General features: G+C 34.5%; 1 protein-coding gene across 2 annotated transcripts in view; it reads right to left on the bottom strand.

The window, feature by feature from the left end:
• Positions 1 to 22893, bottom strand: part of Cdh12 (cadherin 12) — a 240259-nt gene that overhangs the window by 65729 nt on the left and 151637 nt on the right. For both annotated transcript variants that reach the window (XM_038322062.1, XM_038322061.1), the window contains exon 3: positions 8787 to 8906. In XM_038322062.1, the coding sequence (XP_038177990.1) occupies positions 8787 to 8906 (120 nt within the window). The remainder of the gene's footprint in view (positions 1 to 8786; positions 8907 to 22893) is intronic.

Genomic DNA, 22893 nt, shown 5'->3' on the forward strand with positions numbered 1-22893 from the left:
TCTTCCATGAAGGTAATTCAGTGTCCAGGATAGTGTCTTATGTTTAAAACTCATTTAGTATGTGATTGAATAAATTAATAATTGGGTGAATGAATTTTTTACAGTTTTAAATCTTGTATCACATATGCATATTTACATACAGCAGTCATTTTTATTTTTGTTTCCTGGTGAAAGAAATATTTTATATTTTTGTTTATTGATGGTAAAAAAGTAAGACTTTCAGAATAATTTGGAAGTTGAATTATATATTTTATATCAAATTCCAATAGCCAAGAGTTGTAACATGAAGATATTGAAGAATCTTTACTTTAAGTACACATGTCTTTAATAGTAGTAGGTTATATCTTAGATAAAAATGCATGCATGAATAATAAAATATCAGGCCTCAATACAGTATATAGCGTTCAAATCAGTATCCCAGCATACATCCATATATCTGTGCTTGCTACCATCCACTTACCCACGGCTATATATTTGCTAATGCATATTGAACTGCAATCTGAGGATTCGTCTGTCACTTGGCAGGAAATAGTTACAGAAAAGACATCCATCATTTTTGGTCCTAATGCTTTATTCATGAATTGGTACTGATACCATTTGATCCAATCTGTCTTCTCTTTAGCATGGGCTTCTGATGCTCTATTTTCAATCTTTCTAAAACTAAGACTTTTAAACTTCACATCTCAGTGTTGTCTTACATACCTTACACTATGCGGCATCTATCTGATGGACAATGTTCACGTTTTCAAAATAAACACCTGGTTTTGACACTTGTCATTTGCTGTCTCTTCATATCACTTATCATGTACAATTTCTACTCAACTCACTATACAAAAAGTCTTATTTTCAATGTGCATATAGCTTTTACTCTACAGCACTCATTTCTCCACCTTATTCATTCCAATGTGGAAAACTTCAAAGCAGAATAAATACTAAATAAAATGGGAAAAAGAGAAGAGGGTGGGAGAGACAGACAGAGAAGGAAAGAAAACAAGAGTTAAGAAATAATGCTCCAGGGTTGATCATCAGTGACTTGCTGATTTCTATTAATAATGCTATACTTTGGGTTCACTGTAGATGAATATATTTATGATGTCCCATTTGTCATTAATGTATTTAATAAAAATGGCTACAATCAGATAATGTATTATAAATAAATGTGTATAAAAATAATAAGTAGGTGCTGTGCAGGTGGCTTGGTGGAAAAGTGCTTGCCCTGTACTTGTCATAGATTTGGGCTTCCAGGTATTTTTATGACTGTCGGGTGAGTGTGGTAGACCACTTGTAATCCTAGCACTTAGGGCAGAGAGAAAGAGGAGATCTGCAGAACTCAGGCTCAACAGATCTCCTGACTCAGAGAACTTTTCTATCAACTTACAGACCCTGCCTCCACATACAGTGTGGAGAGTAATCAGAGAAGCCATACCACATGACCCACTGTGCTCCATATGCCCCATACAAACACATGTGCTCATGTCACACACATACACAATTGCTAAAATAATAACAGTAATTCAGTCAAGCACAGATCATTTACTCTATTTTCCATATAGCACATCATCTAGTACTGTCAAACTCAAATTGTGATGAGACCTATCTATAATTTTATTAAATATTTAATGCTTTAGTGAGAATGCATGTGCCACAGCAGGTGTATGTGAATAAATGTCAAAGTATACCTGCAAGAGTCTATTCCGGTCCTCTCCTTCTATCATGTGGACTCCAGAGAGCCAATTCAGTTTCTTAGGGTAGGCCTGATAAGATGCACCTTTAGCCACTAAGTCTTCTTGCTAGTAATTTCCAATATAGTTGACAAGGAACAACTATAAAACTCTTATGCATGCATATGTACAAATGAAAATGAGACCAAAATTCTTTCTTCCTATGACTCAGTTTAGTCATTGATATCTTTTTCCTCACTAGGAAAAGCAATTATATTTTTCTATATGACAAGTCAATCTATCACTTTCTGGATACATGCACACCTTACACAGAAACAGTTTTCCTTTATTTTCTGTATTTTATGTGTGTGTGCATGTGTATAAAAGTATGTGTATATACATATGTGTGTGTAAGACCAAGCTTGTGTTGGAAATCAGAGGACAGCTCTGTGACATTAGTTATCTTCTTTAACCCCTTGTTATTTAGTAATTGTATACAAGTCGTAAGACGTAACAGCAAAGGTCCTCAATTAGAGCTGTATCACTCACTAAATATTTTCCTTTCAAGATTAAACACTCCATGACCCTTCTGTTGATGTTTGTATCTCATCATTCCTTTAGCAAATTCATCAATTTATTCAGTGCATTTTTGTTTGCATGCATTGGTGTGTATAGTCATTTCTGTAGTAGTTTGTAGAAACTTCATTTCTGTGTATGAGGTAGGCAGAGTGCAAACTTGAGTGGCTTTCTCAGGAGTTATCTTTCATAGATTTTTGAGACAGGTTCTCTCCCAAAGACCTAGAGATTCCTGACAGCTCAACAACACTAAGGAGTTTCCTTCTAGCTTTGGGATTACAAGCATACACCACTGCACTTGGCATTCCATGTAGGTATAGCTATCAAACCCAGCTCCCCAAGCCTGAGCAGAGAGAACAGTCTGAATACTCTTTTCCTGCAGGCCCTTCACACATCATTTTTAAAACTGACACTGTTCTGAACTCTTGAGATCTCTTGAAATCTGAAGTTGAAGAATTAAAGAAAATAATGCAGACAGAAGGTTCTGTCCTGCCTGGTCCTGCAGCCATTCAATCCCAAATAAACACACAGAGGCTTATCTTAATAACAAACTCAATAATATCACTCTAGTAATATTAATTAATAACATAGTAGAGCATGAGACTCTTAATCTTAAGGTAGTAGGTTCGGGCCTCACATTGGGCACCATTTGTAATCTGAAACTGCACTTTCTTTTTCCATCCACCCAGACCCAAATAGTATTCTGTTTTGTACTCTATGGACACATATTGTTATTGCAATATTGTAACATATTGTAACATATGTTACAGAACAAAAAGAATGCAATATCTGTGTTTCTCTTACTGGTTGAATATTTTCCTTGACAATTTTTGCTTCTTAATATACATTTACTTCCATTGATTCCCTTGCACTTGCATGTACATAGTAATGTCAGTTTATTCATTCAGATAAATGTATAAAAGAACGACTACTTTGTTTCGGTAAACTTCCAGCTTTGTCTTTAAGGAAAGAAATTATTGTTTACCAATATTAACTTAGATATTTGAATTTTGTAAGACTGTATTCTGAACTTGCACCAAGACAAATTTCAAGTAAGAAAGCATTATAAGGACTCGTAATATTTGAAGTATTGCCTCAGTATATATGATGTGACCTTTGTTGAAATTTTTGTATCTGACCTTATAGGAATTAACCCTTTTTAAGCTTAAAGTTACATATCAATATCAATGTTTATACTTGAAAATAAACACTACTTTCGTGCCTGAGAAGCTCTTCTTAAAAGGAAGGATTGTGAATGTGGTAAATCAGAGATCTTTAATATTGTGAGAACAAGCAGTACTTGAGTGCTTATCTATAAGCAAAACCATTACATGATCTCTATACTTAAGGCCATACCACAGAGGACAGAAGAGAAAGAATTTAAGAGCCACAAGATCAGGAGAAGATCTGTGAAATACTATCTCCAGGGTATGAAACAGCTTTTACAATCATTGAGTCCCAGCAACCACTCTTGCCTACACTGGACCAACATAAGATTCGGGATTTGCCAGTCAATTGTTGCCAGTTGAACTTGGGATATATTTGTGGGACTCGGTCCTGCCATAATCCACCTGGCTGATCTATTGGCTATTGGGAGATACTTGGGAACAGAAGTCATTGTCTTCAGGTTTTTGGCTTCTATGGAGTTCACTAGGTTTCAATAGCTTGTTTCAAACCATGGCAGCAAAAATGCTTCTGGTTGACTGAGTCACCAAAGAAAATAAAGACACGAATGTGGCATATGATGGGTAAAGGAGATAGCAGAGCTTAGAGGGCGAAAGCAATCAAGTCTGTTTTATACTTACATAAAACTGCAAAAGGTCAGATTAAATAAAGTTATAAAAAATAAAGATGAGATATCATACGGAAGTAAGTTTTACTTTGGACACAGTCTTGGGACTTTGTTGCTAAATGTAAGGGATACGTTCAAGTGCAAGTTTCTTGAGAATTTCTTCGTAAACTGGGCAATCTTTATCAGGTTTCTCCCTATGAATTCTGAGGTGGGCAGGGTTGTATAATTTAAAGTACTAAAAGTAGTAGAGAAAGAAATTAAGTAGATTCTATAGTTATTTTTTTACTGATTATGAAGAATTCAATAAATGAGCAGAAAAGAAAAATTATAAGAGATATGTTTTCTTTCTAAAAATATTAACCATATCTTAAATACTTGATCAAAATTCTGGAGACAGTTATGACATAAAGGCTTTTAATAATAAATTGCACATGACATGGTAAAAATCACAAATTTTATATTACATATATTTTACCATACTATGAAAGGAGTATTTTAAATTAAATAAATAATCCTGAAATGAAATATTATAAACCCTTCTCAAGTGCAACCTGTTTATTTAAAAAAATATATCCACATGACACAATGCACTAATATATAGTCGTTTAAATTAGACTAGTTTGCAGAAAAAAAAACTGTTAAAAGAATTTTATAGAAACATTAAGACAACAGAGTCAACTATTCATAATAACATTGATTTCTCCAAATGGAAGATTGCTTTCATGGGCATGGAGACACAGTGTCCTGATGTCAACGTCATAGATTAAATGTACTACTATTGGTGTGCATTTTTACAGACTATAGTTCTTCTTTCTTTATTTTGAGATGATACATGTGTGATGACATGTTTCATTATCCTCTTACAATATAAATCACCCAAGAAGAGACTCTAGATCAGAAATTATTTCCATAAGCTGCCATGTGGGCATGCCTCTAATGCTTTGGCTTGATCATTAACTGACATGGCTCAGTATGGGTAGGTCCATTCCATATGGCATGACTTTAATTTTATAAAAGAAAAGAAAGCTACCTGAGCATCAGGTGACAAAAAGTAAGCAAGGATATGTGCATTTATTCTCTCTTTGTGAATGTGGGTGTAATTCTTTCTGTGCCTATCTTGGCTTACTCACAGTAATGGACTAAATCCTCTCAGTTGGTTTTGGACAGGTATTTTGTCACAGAAACAGAAATTAAACTAAACCAACTGTTAAATATAACATTTACTATCACATAATTATAAAATATAATATACAATTAAATGATATTTTAAAAATTAACATATCTTCTTATTTTAAAATTCTACTGAGTAATTGTTTAAGATAAAGAAATGAATATACACAAAGTAAATTACTTCTTGGTTAAAGCAAATAATTGGGAAATAAGAGAACTTTTATGAGAAGTGAATTTTTTCTTGGTTCATTTCACAGGCTGCTCCATTTTACCTTAATGCCTACATATATATACATATATAAAAAGTTTGCTATTATCTACTGTGAAAGTAGAGTTAGGAATGTACATCAAAGAGAAATATTAATGTAGAAATCATTTACATATTCTCATTTCAACTGAATAAGTAATGAGTATATTTATCTCTTTGTAAATGTATAAGCACCAACAGTTTTTATGAAGCTCTCCCTTAATAACTGTTTTAAATGGTCTCTATATTCAAATGAAAAATGTTAGATAGTTTTGGTTTCCATGTATTTTATTTAATAACAGAAAACTGAATCAGAAAAGGAGCTAGATTGCTGGAACAAATGGAGACTCTCCCTGAGAAATTGCAATTATACTTGTTTTGATTTTCTTTTATCTACCACAAGGTGATAAATTTGACAAAAGTCTTCTTAATGGTTTTTGTGCATGAAGGCCTTGTTTTTATTCTCTTAATGAAGTGCCTCATTGCCCATTCTTTTCCTGTCTAGTGGTCTGAGGCATTGTTACAGCAAGACTTCTGTCTCCAATGAAAATCAATGCCTCTGAAATTTATTAAGCAGCTGATGCTTAGAAGAGATTTACCTTTACCTCTAAATAGCAAATTATAAATACAAAGTTATGTAGTTCTGAAACATATACATTTTCTACTGCAAAGTAATACTTTTCATATCCATTAGGATTTATCTACCTTACATACAAAGTACGTAGAGTTTTAGACTTGCTCATATGATTTTATATGTGGTTTTATTTTATAGCAATCATTTTAGCTTATTTAATGTGCTAAAATTTATGTTTTCCTATATTTTTATTGAGATGATGCTTCCTTCTGTCTCACCTACAATGATTCTTTCTTTATTAGATTTCAGTCTTTTCAGGAAAAATATTTTGAGTTTTTGTAAGTCATCCACTCTGTAGAATTCATCACAACTCTGAGTTTGTGGGCTCTCTTGCTCCACCAACTACTACACACACCAAGTTTACTTTCTTCTTGTCTTTGTGTCTCTGCAGGGTGTTTCTCAGGGACTAAAAGGGGTTAAGCAACTGATAAGATCAGTGCTATTATTTGTAGTCATGGTTTTCATTGAGGGAAATCTATAAGAAGAAGGAGCAAATAGGGCCTCCATGAGAAGACAGGGAAGGTTCACACAAGTTTGCTTCATAGCTAGGCTGTATATTCTACCTACTGTTCTATTTCTGAGAAACTTTGTCAACTTTCCATTTACAATAGAACTTCCTGAATCATTTACCTCTCCAGCTTTTCTTTTTTTTTTTCTACAAATATGTGTGATTTTCCCTAGTAAAACTTCAGTAACTGGTCAAACAATATTCATGTATGTCTTCCCCAATTTTCTCTCCTAGTTCTTGGGGAAATAGATTGTAATCATTATTTCCACAGCCCAAAGTCTTTTAAATATTGCGTATCCTTGCTTTTAATTTCTGACACTCTGTTCAACTGAAAGTGAGTCACCCTTTCTAGACCTTCTTCTGTTAAAATTCATTTCTTAACACATTTTTTAAAGTGGACAAGTGAGAAGACAGAGAAGAAAACCACTAGCTGTCGAATCTGATGGCTTCAGTTTAATCCCTGAGCATTAGAGTTTGGAAGAGGAGAACCAACTTATTCCCACAAACTTTTCACTGATTTTGATACATATGCTACTGTGGTATGAGCATGCATAAACACACACACACACACACACACACACACACACACACACACACACACACACACTACATGCCAAATAAAATACAGTATCTTAAAAATATTTCTTCAAAACTTTGAAACTTTTCTTGTTTGAGATTTTTCATATTTGGAATTGATAAAAGAACTTTATATGATGTGTATGAAATGTTCAAAGCAAGTAATGTAAAATACAATGAATTCACTTGAAGATATAAATTTAAATATTCCATTTGAACAAGGGTGACACCAATGCAAATGCCAAAGTGGATAAGAAAAAGCCCAAAGGTTCTCAATTTTCAGGAAAAATTGAGGAAAGGTAGAAGAAAGGCATTTTTACCCCCAAAAAAGAGTACATCTTGGTTGCCCAATGTCAAATGATCAGTCACATAACATAAATTCAAGTAACAATATAACAATATATGGACTAGTTGATTATATCTAGAAATGCATACTAATTTATGTATTTTCATATGCATAAATAATAACTAATAAATAAGGAAGCAATGATTTTGAAAAAAATTAAGAAAAATGTATGGGAAGATTTGAAGAGAGAGAAAGGGAATGGAGAAATGTAATTATAATCTCAAAAAAGAGAAAATATTTTATTTTTATTTGAATGTATTCCTTCTATTTTGTTTAAAATTTTATATTATACTAAGCTACCATATTTATATTGAAATCTTTTTTAACCTATAATTAATAATTATTTTAATAAGTGTTATTCTGAAGTTCCTCTTTAATTGTGATATGTGATGTCTTGTTTTTTCACTGGTCAGAGTAACTGTCTCCTTAATGAAACCCAGCATTTACTACCAGATAGTCTGAAAAGCAACTTTCATATCATTCAAACCTGGAGCCCTGGCTCAATTGTGAATGCTGACTTACTTATACAGACCTCAGAACTGATCTCTCTTGACACAAATTGAAAAGAGAGAAGGATTGAATAAAGAAAGAAAACATAAAATTGACCATGTGTATATATCCAAGCACTTATTATGCTATGTATATTAAAGCTAGTTTTAAAATTTGGAATTCATATATAGACTTGTTCAAAACAGAACAAAATAGAACCAACCCACCAAACAAACAGAAAACATAAAAAATGGGTCTGCCTCTAAAGAACATTTCTAGAAGAATTAATGTTTTTGGTTTATAAGGTTCCCAAGTGCTCAGTTTCCCTCACTGCAAGCATATGCGGCGTATTTCTCAAAAGCAACCCTCTATACTACTTCTGCAGATAACACAGGAAAGTACAGAGGCTTCTGAGTCATGGTTAAACAATAAAATTGAACACAACCTCGAAATCTGACATGAAAATATGATTTTAGACTAATGAATAAAAGATTAGAGATGAGATTTATTTTTAAAAAGGTAAATAACTCCTAGCTAACAAGTTTGGACCTCTTACATAGACATGCAAACATTTATATTTACACAAAGCTCGGGAAATATTTAAGTATTTACTCAGTAAAGGAAAATATACCTCCAGCAGTCATATAAGTTAGTATCTCTTTTTTCAAATGATGGCTCACTGATTTTATATGACTATACTGAAATAGGCAATATTTGATTCTAAAATTTAATTAAAGTTGAATTCTCTGAGTGAGTGGTGATATATTGTGCCAAATTAAAACATTACCTGTCTTGGGATCAATAGAGAAATAAGGTTGGCCCTGAAGAATGCTGTAAACGACTCTGGCACTGTTTCCATAGGTGGGGTCATCCGCATCTGTGGCCTTAACCTGGAGCACATAGGCACCTGCAAAGTAACATAATGTCATTTTCCTAGACATACATAAAAGTCACACTTGACTGTTCTGTGAATGATTTGAGTACATTTTGTCCCCAACAATTACTTAAGCAATGTAATCAAAATATTGGGCAGTTTCAAGTCTAAGTGACAGTGGTTAACCCTCAACTAAACAAGGATTGTATTATCTTAAATACTTAACAAAGGCAGCAAAAACAAAAAGAAAGTTACTGGCAATAATGCTAATATTATTTCATGGCAAATAATACAAAATTTATTTATTTTATTGGTTTTTATTGAGCTCTACATTTTCTCTGCTCCCCTCCCTGCCTCTCTCCTCCTCCATTCAACCCTCCCCCAAGGTTCCCATGCTCCTAATTTACTCAGAGAATATCATCTTTTTCTATTCCCATGTAGACTAGATCTATGTAAGTTTCTTAGTATCCTCATTGTTGTCTAACGTTTCTGAGATTGTTATTTGTAGCCTGGTTTTCTTTGCTTTGTGTTTAAAAACCACTTATGAGTGAGTACATGTGATAATCATGCAAAATTTATTCATTAAGTGCAAATATAATGGAATACTGTGATCTCGTAAGTCTACTATGAGTGGGCACCCATGTAAAAGCAAAGAAAATGTTGAAGAGACATCCACACTGTGTTGGCAAGAAAGCCCTACTACCATGACCCACAAATTGGAAAGATGCTAAGTAACCATTAGCTAATGAATGAAAAAAATACAGTACATAAACATAGTGTGATACAACAAAACTATGAAAAATACTGGAATTCTGGTATTTGAAGTAACACAAAAGACTTGGAGTTCTTTGTCTTAAGTGGAATAAGCCACCCAAAGAGTGCAAAACACCAAATGATCACACAAATATATGTGATCAAAACTAATCAGCCTCATAGAAACTGAAGATTTAAGGGTGTTTACAAGAGGTCTGGGGATGTAGTGAGAGGGGATAAATCTTGGTCAAGGCTTACTGAGTTTCACTTGCACAGGGATAAGAAATTTTGGTGCACCATTGCAGAGTCAGGTAACCATGATAAAATAACATGCTTCAGATGTCAAAAACTAGAAGAACGTTTTATTAAATTTTTACAATATGGAAATGAAAAACATTTGAGATTAATAAATATATTTAACTTGATTTTATGATTAAATATACCATATTTGAGAACTCTCTTTGTATTCCATGAATATTTGCAATTTTGTCTATAAATTATGTTCTATGTTTTGTGTTTAATGAATGTGTGTATATAAACTATGCAAGTGAATGAACTTTAAAATGTAGGCAACAATAGAGTTGTTGTTGCATTTGATACATATACCAAATACATTTAAAAACTGTTTCCAGTACATAGATCATTGAATTGAAAGGCATAGCAACAGTTTTATTGATTTACTTAGCAAGGAAAACATTGGTTACCATTTACATGAGCTCATCTGCTCGTTGTGGATGATTGAAATTCATGATTAAAATATCAATAGAGGAGCTAAAAGGTTTAGGGGCTGCTAAGTGATATATAACTTCGTTTACAAATCAGTAATGGCCTCTTACCACTAGGAAGCCTTTAATTAGAAACTAATATTAAAGAAATCAAGAAAGCAAAAACGATTGCAAATAGTGGCACTGTCCATTAGCAGGAGAGGGTCTATGGGTTTCTAGACCCAATTAATTGAAAAGTTTGGGTCATAGGAAATGATTATAGCCAAGTCAAACTATTTGAATCTTTTCTCATTTTCTTAGAATTGTGCATAGACTTGGATACTAAGAAGAACAGGATATTTTTTACTATTATCTATCTATCTATCTATCTATCTATCTATCTATCTATCTAAATTAGTTTATAACCACTTTAAAACTATCTCTTATAAATGCTATGCTCAACATTACTGTTCTTAGTTTAGAATAAAATGAACAAGGTATCATAAATTATAACAAAAGTCTTCACTAAACAGAAAAGGGTCAATCATGTCATAGTCTGTAGCAATTTCTAAAAATATGTAAAATATGCATATATAATGCAAATAAACAAACAATGTATATATTAATATGGAGAATGTATATGTAACTAAGTATTTCACATAAATAGTTAATACCACATATATCCAAACTATTACGTAGATCGAGCCACGTAAGTTAATTGGGAGACGTAGTGTAAACAACAGACAGTTAACTGTCAGGACTCAGGAACTAATCACTTTCCTATCAGTACTTTCTGCACTAAAAATGGAAAAGAAAAGAAAACCACACTATTTAAAAATAGAAATAATGGGCGGGCGGTGGTGGCGCATGCCTTTAATCCAAGCACTCGGGAGGCAGAGCCAGGCAGATCTCTGTGAGTTTGAGACCAGCCTGGTCTACAAGAGCTAGCTCCAGGACAGGCTCTAAAGCTGCAGAGAAACCCTGTCTCGAAAAACCAAAAAAAAAAAAAAAAAGAAAAAAAAAGAAAAAGAAAGAATGTTGTAAAAATTCAATGTTATATATTTATCTTTGAGATCATTTTGGAGTTTTCAAACTGTATGAATAGGTCAAAAATATACTACAGTAGCTTTTATAGGTGAACTGTACCCAATGCCAAGAAACTGCAAGTAATGACTTGTAATACACATAATTATCATTAATATTTGTATGCGTATCCATATTAATATATTCAACTTAGTGCTAAGTTGGAACTTGTGCAAAACCTTTTTTCAAGTCTTCCACATATAAAGAAATCCTTTTTAATTAAATATTACCTTTTTCTGGAACCATCCTATAACTACCTTGACAAGTTAGCATCCTTATTTTTTTTAACAGAGCATAGCTAAAACTCTCCTTACCTGTTTTTCTGTCCAACTTAGTTTACAGAGATGCATGGTTTCTCACTCAACAAACAAAAATTATATCTCTTTCTATTACAATTTAAAGATAAGACAAAACCAAACAATCCTTTAGTGGATTTGTATACCTAATGGTACTCTCTCAACTCAGCTGTCTCCTTTACGCCTTTGGGATAGATTCAAACTACCAAAGAGCCTTGCTCTTCCTTCCTTTCGGTTTATGATGAGTCTTTCAGGCAGTGTGTTTTGCTGATGTAATTAACGTGCTTCCTGGAGAAAACTGGCTTTTCCAGCAGCTTCCCAGCTTCATATTTTATCAGGGGATCCTTTGTCTGATTACTCATTACGGCATTATACCCCATCAGCCTTAGTACATTTGGATTCCTTTAACTATTAAGCATCTTCCGTGCCCTCTCTATCTCCAGTGACTACTTCAGGGGAATCTTCTAAGGATCCAGAACGCAATTCTAGAAATTCATCTCAGATGGCTTTATTTCCTGTTCCTGTGCCAGCTCTCAGCTCTTAAATATCAGAAGACAGATATGGTAGACATTTATTCCTCTCTAGAGTTGCTAGTTGTCTATAGCTCTTGATCTAGCTTTTGAAATTTCTATCTCTACACTCAAATGTTTTTGAATTTTTCAGTTCTTGCTTACAGAATGATGTTCTTGATATTTTATGTGTGTAGTTTCTCATAATCACCAGATAGCACAGTCTCATAACATTCTTTCTGATCTTCAGAATCTTGAAACCTTTCTGTTCCCCATTTCAGAATTTTCCCTGAGTCTTAATGTCTAGAAAAGACCATGCTCCTTTTATTTATTTATTATTATTTATTATTATTATTATTATTATCAACTTGACTTCAGATTCTCCTTCCTCCTCTCCTTGACATTCCTCCTCACACCTCCCCACTGCCCTACCATCCACTCCATTTCTTTTTAGAAAAGGGCAATCTTCCCATGGATATATATAAAAAAACAGGGCATTTCAACTTGCAGTAAGATCATGTATTTCCTCTTGTTTTAAGGCAACCCAGTATGAGGATTAGGATTACAAAAGCCAGAAAAAGTCAAAGATAGTCCTTACAAGATGACCAAGCTACACAACTGTAACATATATACAGAGGGCCTTGGTAAGTACTGTGCAGACTCCCTGGTTGTGGTTGCCATTCTGTGAACCCTATGAGGCTAAAATGGCAGCTTCTGTGAGATTTTTTTGTGGTGTCCTCGATCCCTCTGTATCTTAAAATCCTACCGTGCATTCTTTCACAGAATTCCAAGAGCTCTTCCTAATGTTTAGTTGTGGGTTTCTGCTTCTCTTCCCACAAGAAAACATGTTCTTAAAGATACTATAGAATCTGTATGTTGATTAAGTCCATTTGAGATAACCAGAACTATTAAAATAGACTGGAAAAGACATCGCCTATTAGTGTTCCACAGTGTTGCGTAAGTCTCTTCGACTACAATTCTAGGATCAGAGCTGTCCATTTTTCTTTTCTTGGCGCCTCATCTGACAAAGCTCTTCCTTGCTGCGGAGTAACCTCAGTCCATTTAATCGTGTGGCATTGACTCATGATTCTTTATTTGGTCCAAGGAGGCAGAAGCAATTTGAGGTCATAAAATCTTTTGCTACATATGAACTAAACATTTTAGACTATACATATTTACACCTCTTGATCAAGTATTACATTGATGGATAAGAGCATCTATTTTTATGAGCACTTCATCTCGTATCTGTATGCCAAGAATTCTATTCCATGAATATCAATGCAAATGAAAATGCTTCCTGCAAGAGTGCTCTGAACTTCAATTTAAGGCTAGGGCACAATGCTGCATCTTTTATGCCTAATACCATTTGAAAGTGTCGTTGCAGATACTGTTAAGAAATTCAACAGAAATTATGATAAAATGTGTGAGATTGTAATGCATTTACTCAGTGGCTCTCAGAATCTAATAGCTATCGCATTTATTTCCTGTGTCTCAACATGTTCTTAAAAGAACACTGAAATTTCTGTTAATTCAAACACGTTCAGAGAAATTGCTATGGACTGAACTATATGACAATTTAGATCTCATTTAATAACTAAAGATATGTAATGATTGCTTTTACTTGGTTAGATTGCTTAGTCATGACAAGTATTAGATGGAGTCATTTATCTATCACTCTGTTCAGTTATATGGAGCTAAATTATTATATTTAATATGTATAATAAATTTCATATATAATGATATATATGAAAATTCTGAATCCTTGAATCACTAAAATAGTTTTATCATCTTTCAAATACTACTAAAATAATAATGAAATTTTCACATACATATTTACATTTCCAAGCTTCACTAAAATAATAATGTAGTTTTCACAGATAATTTATAACCCCAATGTGAACCTTACAATATATTGTAAACTACTCACGTGTGAATTCATATATCACTATGTACATTATGCTTCTCAAATCAAATCTGGTGAATTCAATAAGATCAAGTGTAAACTAACACAGCTCCTGCCCTCCTTTTCCTGGATAGCATTGATTAAGTGTTGCGTAAGTATTGCATTTCACGTTGGTCTAACAGGAAGAGGCTTGCTGGGACCTGCTAGGAAAGGCTTCTTTTCTATGACTACCATGTGCAAACGATTAAAGTGCATAAAGTTCTTTCAATAATTTGAAGGACACATGGCTGGAGAAAGCCACACAAGAAGCCACATAAAGGAAATGAATGTTCTTGAATAGTCTGAATAAATCTCAATCTCCATATACTAAAAGTGGCTAATGATTTGAGGACATAAATCCTGTGTCATGTGCTATTTTGGACTCAAAGTTAGGGTGAAGATTTCTGTTTCTTACAATTCACAAAATTTTGGTAAGTCATTGAAATCTGTTCTTGGTCACATCAGTTCTATTATGGATATATAAGCAGGCAAGACCTCAAGAAAGTCATTTATGAATTAGCTCATGTGAAAAATCTCTGAGGAAAATAACCGATGCAAAATACAATTTCATAAAAAAATTCTACCATTACTTCAGCTTTATAATGAAAGGAGAAGGCACCAGTGCAAATTAAATAGAATGGTGACTCGGTTTTTCCACAATAACTTCCATGTTACTGAAGATGAGTCCTTTGGACATGGGAGTTTTCAGCTGTCACTACTCAAAACCTCTAAGGTAACATGAACAGCTGTTTACAGTGTGAGTATCAAGATTATTTGCAGCCTGAGTTCCTTGTTTTTCCATTTAAAATGCATTCAATTTCTCCAACCGTCTTCTGGGAAATCCTTCTCACCCACAGTGCTTTGTCACCTAATTTAAGGGAGGTAATTGTCTGAGAGTCTCACTGGAGAATAGACAAGTGAGTTTTGCTAGGATAATAATAACAATAAATGGAATTAGGCAGGATTACACCTACTTCTTGCTGTTTACTTCTTGGATTAAGACTGAACTTCAATTCTCTTTTCACTGTCTACACCAACCCTGGAAGAATTTGACGTTCCCTAAGTATACTTTACAGAGTGACTCCATCAGCGCTTTCCTTAATTGGGGTGTTAGTCTCCTTGGAGCCAAGTATTACCCTTGGACGATTGTTAGTCTATACACATGTTCCTTCAGCTTTCTCACTACTGATTCTGCTATACTGAATTCTTCTCCAAAGAAAGAACAGTGTTCCATATATTCTCCTGTTTGCTCGATGGTATTTAATTTCTTGATAGAAATCTCTTTAAGTTGTCTCTGTTAATGACTTTCTCAACATCATTTATTCTGGCTCTCACTTGCTTCTCTGGTAATTTCTCATCCTTACAGAGTTCTTTTCTCCTCCCTGCATTAAAACGTTCATGTGTCCCAAATCCAAAGAAGCTAAGTACCAAGGAGGTCTTAAGTGGGAATGCTTGCATCTCACTTGGAAGAGGTAATAGATTTCTTGAGTATACTAGAAGTGGCTAAGTATAGGAACAGGAGAGATCAGGTGGAGTAAGTGGAATGGAAAGTACTGAAAGAGATAACTGGTAATGGGGTGCATTGTAGGTTGAGGGAGAAACAATGCAATGGGAAAATCCCAGGAATCTACAAGGGTGACCATATTTAAGACTCTTAGCAATAGCAGACAGGAACTTGATCTGGCCATGTCCTGTAGCCAGGCAAGATTTCCAACAGAGGGATTGGGACTCGAACCCAGCCATATAACCTTTGACATAAAATTTGTCCTGCCTACAAGGTGAACTAGGGTAAAGGTGGCACAGAAATTATGGTAATGGCCAAACAATGACTAGCTCAGTCTGAGGACTAAGCTGCAAGTAAAGCCCAAACCTCACACTGACTGGAATGTCAGGACTCAGAGTTTGGGTATGCAGAGACCTAGAAAAGAACCAAATATAACTGGAACACAAAATAAAACAAAAGTCAATGTATTGGTGCCTAATGATATTCTGCTATACTCACATATTAGTGCCTAGTGCATTTCCATCAGAGAGACTTTGCCCAGTAACTGATGGAAACACATATAGAGATCCACTGCCAAGTATTAGGTAGAGCTCTAGGAGTCCTGCAGAAGAGGGGAGGAGGGATTTTGGAAACTAGAGGGGTCAAGGACATCACTAGAAAACTCACAGAATTATAAGGGCTTACAGAGACTGAACAGGCAAAAAAAAGAAAAAAAGAAAAGAAAAGAAAGAAACCTACACAGTATTGACCCAGGCCCTATGCATAAGTTACAGTTGTGTGGTTTGGTTTTCTTGTGGTACTCCTAACCCTGGCAACAGGGGTTGTCTGTGACTCACTTGTCAGCATTTTCGACCCTGATCTTCATACTGAGTTGCCTTGTCGAGCTTTAATATAAGGAGGGGTGCCTAATCTTACTACAATTTGATAAGCCATGCTTTGTTGATATCTATGGGAGAAGTTGAGGAGGGACTTGGAGGGGGGAAGGAAGGGAAACTGCAGTCAGGATGTAAATAATATTATTTACATTTTAAAAATCATTTTATAAAGTTAAAAAGAATTCATGTGTCCTAGATTTTTGTCTCTCTTATTTGACTCAATTTATAGTCCTCTTCATTGCATCTGCCAATGACAGACCTAGATCAATATTCTTATATTCATGGTGCTTCACTGTATCAATTTGAGTTAGCTTCCTTAAAATAAACTTGGATTATATTCTAAAATTTTTTATTCAATATTTAAAATGATTATCATTTATGTACACTGTCTTTCTCATTGAAAATATATTGTTAAGCCTTTCTTCTCCATCCTTTTACACTTAATAAATGTTAGTTTTCCAACTTGTTTATAAGGAAAGCATTTAATTTGAGTGGTTTTACAACTTCAGAAGTTTAGTTCCTTGTCATCATAGTGGGAAAAGGGGTATGCCAGCAGATATGGCACTGAAGAAGATATTGTTTCTACATCTTGATCTGCAGGCAGCAGGAGTCTTTGTCAATACTGCATATAATTTGAGAATAGAGGACTTCATAATAGTTAATATTGCAAATGTTGCCCATTTAATGCTTTTAATTGCCAAAATCCATAAGCTTCAGACACATTTGTTTCTTTTTTCATTTATTTTTGAGAATTTATTTATATCCTTTCCTCCCTATTTTCTCTGTGGTCATTTGAAAGTAATTGGCCTCAAAAAGCTCATGTGGGAAGATTATTAGGATGTGTGGCTTTTTTTTTTCAGTAGATGTGGCCTTGTTAGAGAAGGTAAAGCCTTCTTGAAAGAAGTTCAACTTCGTTTTCATCATCACTTCCTTAAATGATTATCTCGCCTCTGAATGTCTCTACGTTTCCACATGTATGTCCCACACTACCCAACTGTTCTCTATTGTCTTAGTAAAAGAATAGTCTCTTACATACAGAGTGCTGTTTCTGATTCTCTTCTTGATACATGCTGCCATGGAATGCAAAAGAGTCCTTTTATACCCACTTTACAGGCAGGTTTTAATATCTCCTCTTTCAGAAATTCAGCTCTATGTGTTAAGAGTACCTCAATCTCAACTCTCATTTTCTACTTAATTTACTTTGAATCTATTAGTGGCGGTAAGAAATCAATAATGTTTTGTTTTTTCATGAAAAAAAAACTAGAAATAATTGTAGAGTTTGGCACATGATTCTTAACTTCATAGGTGTTCATTGTATATGTTAGTATAAGAAAAAATGTGAGTTGGGTGGTGGTGGCACATGCCTTTAATCGCAGCACTAGGGAGGCAGAGGCAGGCGTGTTTCTATGAGTTTGAGGACAGCCTGTTCTACAAGAGCTAGTTCCAGGACAGGCTCCAAAGCTACAGAGAAACCCTATCTTGTAAAAAAAAATACAAAAAAACCAAATATGTGTGGCAAAAAGGAGAAAAAGAACAATTAAATATCTTTTGAATAACTGATATTTAAAGTGTTTGATAAAGGCCTAGGTACATGAATCCAGAAAATTCTTACTATGCAATCATGAGGAGCTATGTTCCATTGCCAGCACACACACACACACACACACACACACACACACACACACACTCATGCACACTCACATGCACACATATCTAATTACACTGCAGTGTAGGTATTGCAGCTTTTTCAGTTGGTTAATTCAAATAATTGGATCAAGAAAAGAGATACATAGAATGAATAGCTAAGAAGAAAAGGAGGAAGAAAATTAAGAGCAGATATGATTAAACTACCATGTATACAGAGTGATGAAATTTTCATTTCTTTTTAAAGAAAAGAAAAAGAAATAGTGTATTTTAGGTCCAGTTAAAGGAGATGGTTCCATAATGGCAGAGAGGATCTGCGGGTATGGGTGGAAAGTGTGCCGGAAGAGCTCTTCCTGCTCACACTGTGTCCATACTAAAGAACTGGAGAGTGGAAGGACTGGGCTCAAAGCTACACACCTTTGAGGGCTGTCCCAGTGCCACCCCCTTTCTCCAGTAAAGCTTCTTTCATTGAAAGTACACAAAATTTCTATGTAATACCACAATCTGAGGACCAAGTTTTCAAACACATGAATTTATAAGACGCATATCACATTCAAAACACAAGCAGTCCAAAGGGCAGGGCTCCCTGCCCTGTGGGAAGTCCATGTTATTATTATTATTATTATTAATTTATTTATTTATTTATTTATTTTTTATTAAAAATTTCTGCCTCCTCCCCGCCTCTCATTTCCCTCCCCAAATCAGTGCTATTCCACAAATTAAATGATCTCTAATACCAATCTTTACAAATTATCTAGTAGATCATATAACAGTTGTATCATCATAAATAAAGTCATAATATGTATATTGTATATGTAAATTTATTCATATTAGAGATTCAATACATTTTAAACAAACGCAAAGTACTTAAAATGGAGCAAAACATATCTGATTATATACTTAAGATAAAAAAATGACCTGGATGTTGTTATTATAGGTTTCATTAGGAAGACAGGAGGTAAGTATGTCTCATTATCCATAACGATTTCATACTGTATTACCTGGAAGAACTTCAATAAAGAAAAAGGGAAAGAACCCCTGCCTGTATTTTCCAGCAAATAACATTACATCTCTCTCTATTTTTTTGTTTCTATCTCTAAAATAAGAACTACTTTACAGCTTTATTTATTTTCTTTCCTTGAAGAAGTGTAGCTAATTAAACGAGCTCCTTGAGAAGAAGGGGAATGTGGTTCCTATCTCACTGCAAAGGGGCATTGCCATGAGATTATGAGGCCTCGGGCCACTGGACATTTTTCCTCACAACTGGTTATAGCAGAACTGTAGTTGGAGAAAAGACAGCATTGCATTTGTGGAACTTGGTCTCATAAAAACATCACAAATAAAATTCTATGAAGCTCGACCCTGTTAGCTGTTTGGAAAATAAAATATTTTACTGAAAGAAGCCTTTTTTTTCCAATGTACACATTCATGCGTCTGTCCTCGGCAAGAAAGTTCCCCACACTAGTAAGACATTTACTGCTTAGCAAGCCCAGAAAGATGCAACCTCCAGACTTTTTGAATTCCAAACACCTTAAAATTTAGTTTTGCTTTCTTTGTTTTCTCTACATTTTCTGCTGGATATTGAAGTATGTACATTTATAAAAGCAACAGCAATGCTCTTGTTTTTCAATATAAATGATGGATAAGGGCTTCCTTTACTAAGAACACTTTGTGTTCTCATCACAGGCCAGAGCTGTTTATTCTTAGCATGTAAGTTACCCCACCCTGGCAATGTCTGACATTTATTGCCTACAGAAATAGGTAACACATCAGTTGTAGTCTAGGACACTTCCCCTTACAGCTATATTTGTCTAACAGAAGATAAATGTAAAGATCGTTTCTGTTACACAGGAAATGTTGGAAGCAAATTTAAATGATTGATATTAAATGCATCAAGTTCTCCAAAGAATATCCTACTACTATGCACTATTTTCTATTTAGAAAGTAAACATAGTTCTAGAAGTGCATTTGTTTAACACATAGTAATTTTCTTTCTTAAAATTTCTCTTTGTCTCTCTGAACCTCTCTCTAGTTCTCTTTTTTTCTTCTTCTTCATAAGATGTCAGAGCTCGGCAAATTGAAGTTATGACTGCAAGAAGTAGGTGTTGGGAAGCAAATAGAGGTTCCACTGGAAGAACAGGATGTGTTCTTTACTTTTTAGCCATATCAGCCTCCCCCAACAAAGATTTCCTTTTCCATGCTCACATGTTGCCTTTCCTTTAGTGATTAAGATCTCTTTCATGTACATTCATGCATTCCTAATTCCCCACATTTCCATAATACATTATCAGAACTTTTTTGGAGGAATATTTCAATGACTATTTTAAACACTATACTTTCGTTGATGTTATGAATGGGGAAAGTTAATTATATGATATTTGGTATAATAATGAAGGAGAAATGAAAAATAAAACCTGAAGTTTACTGTCTGTTATTTTATGTGAGAAACAATTTTACTGCTATTTTTATGTGCCTTTACTATTATAACTTCTACAGAGCTATAATCTCAATGGACAAAAAAAGATAATTACTATTTTCATATTTTATCATATATACACAATTTGGAAATGTCTTACATTCATTAAGACATATTTTTAGAGGTAGAATAGCTCATTCTGCATTCTCTGAAGCAATGATGTGTGTAAAATACAAGATGACATTTTCCATGTATTTGTAAATGAGAATAACAATAACAACTAATTTTATTAAACTAGACTAATGAAAAATGATGAAAAATCATAAATGAGAGAGAACATGCACTATTTGCCTTTTGTGGTCTGTGTTATATCACTTAATATAATATGTTTATATCAATCAATTTATCAGTAAATTTCATTTTTCTTTACAGCTAAATAGTATTTTTGTGTAGATATACTACAATTTTCTCACCCATTCATTTATTAAAGTACATTTAAATTGTTTCTATTTCCTGACTATTGTACATAGGCAGTAGTAGCCATTGCTGAGCTAGAATCTGAGGTAGGATGCCAAGATCTGTAAGCATATATTAACATGTGGCATTGCTGGATTATATGGTAAGTTTACTTTTATTTTTTTGAGTATTCTCCAAACTATTTTCCAGTGTGGCTGCATCAAAGGTTGCTTCCACAAATAGAGAATGTAGGTTTCTCTCTTCTGTTGATATTAGCCATTCTCACTGGAGTGAGTACAAATCTCAAAGTTTTTAAATATACAGTACCCTAATTCCTAAAGATGATAAACGCTGTTTTAGGTGTTTCATAGTCATATTTATTTAGTTAGTTCTTTAACAACATTTATAAGTAACATAGTAAGTACAGAACATGGTTGATATTTTTGGTGTGACAAGGCAGTCACATCAAGGTGATGATCAGTGTCATAGGACTGCTGACGGCCCAGCCTCACCCTGAATGGCCAAATTCCTCTGAGTGGAGCTAGAGGGCAGCAGACCCCCTGAGTTAAGGGCTGGCATGCAGACAGCATCTGCCTGATGCCTTATTGAGAACTCTCTGTTTAGATCCTTAGTCAGTTTTCCAAAACCTCAAATGTAAGTATACAATATCCAGTCACCATAGAAAACAAGGAAATGCACACATGGTCATGGAGATGGCTAGGAGTGTGTAATGATGGGAGAAGGCTCCAGCTGTTTTATAAAAAGAATAAGGAAGATGTTGGTCAAATAACAAGATTATTTGATAAGCTTCAAGGATGATTTTTATTTTATATTTATCTACATTTACACACACTACAAAAATATATATAATACCTATGTATAATACACATACTAAAGGAAGTTAAGACACTGGAGTTGACAATGTTCCCCAGAAAAATCAGGGACTAACAGAAATTAAAGGAAAAGGCATAAAAAACCTCCTTTTGAATGGCAGGTAAAAATAATATAATATAGAATATATGTATTGACTTTTGTTGCTTCTCAGGAAATAAGGATCTGTTAATGAAGACATCACACACTTAGGACACAAGAATAAAATGATTTGATCTGGATCTGACCTGAAGCCTTTTTTCCATAGAATAGCTCCCATGGTTCCAGAAATACTAAGCAAATTTTAATTTTTTCAGTTTTTAACATAATTTTTTTATTGATTCATTGGGAATTTCACATCATGCACCCCAATTCTGCTCACCTATCAGTCCCCTCATATCCTTCCTTCACCCCTGAAGCACCCCCTCAAAGAAAAATTTCAAAACCAATTCAAAATAAAACAAAGCAAGCAAGCAAATAAAAACAAGAGCAAAACACAACAAAAAACCAATCAAATAAAAACCACTTTGACTCTCCATCTTTCCCACCTCTCCAACACCTCATCATTTGTCCTGGTGGCCTTTTGTCCAGTTAACTTCACTAGCAAATGCTCATTGTAACGAGTCATTGGTCTGGTTCAAGGCCTCTGGTTTCTGGTACACTTTCATCACTGGAACCTCACTAAAACTCCTCTGGAATATCTGAAAGCTGCCCTGAGTCATGGAGATCCTGTAGGTACTGTTCCACAGGACCAGTTCCTTTATGAGCTCCAGCAGGTCCTAGGTTGGGTAGGCAGATGTTAGGACGGGCCAACCCAAGGCCTGGCTGTGGGCCTGGGTGGTAGCTGAGCTGGTCAGTCCAGGCCGATTGGGAAGCCCACCTCAGGTGAGGTGGTGGAGCCAGCTTCCCTACACTCAAGTAATCAGGATCAGTGCTCTCTTGCTCCATAGCACTAAGCAAATTTTCAA

Source organism: Arvicola amphibius, chromosome 3 (genome assembly GCF_903992535.2).
Source record: "Arvicola amphibius chromosome 3, mArvAmp1.2, whole genome shotgun sequence".
NCBI lineage: Eukaryota > Metazoa > Chordata > Mammalia > Rodentia > Cricetidae > Arvicola > Arvicola amphibius.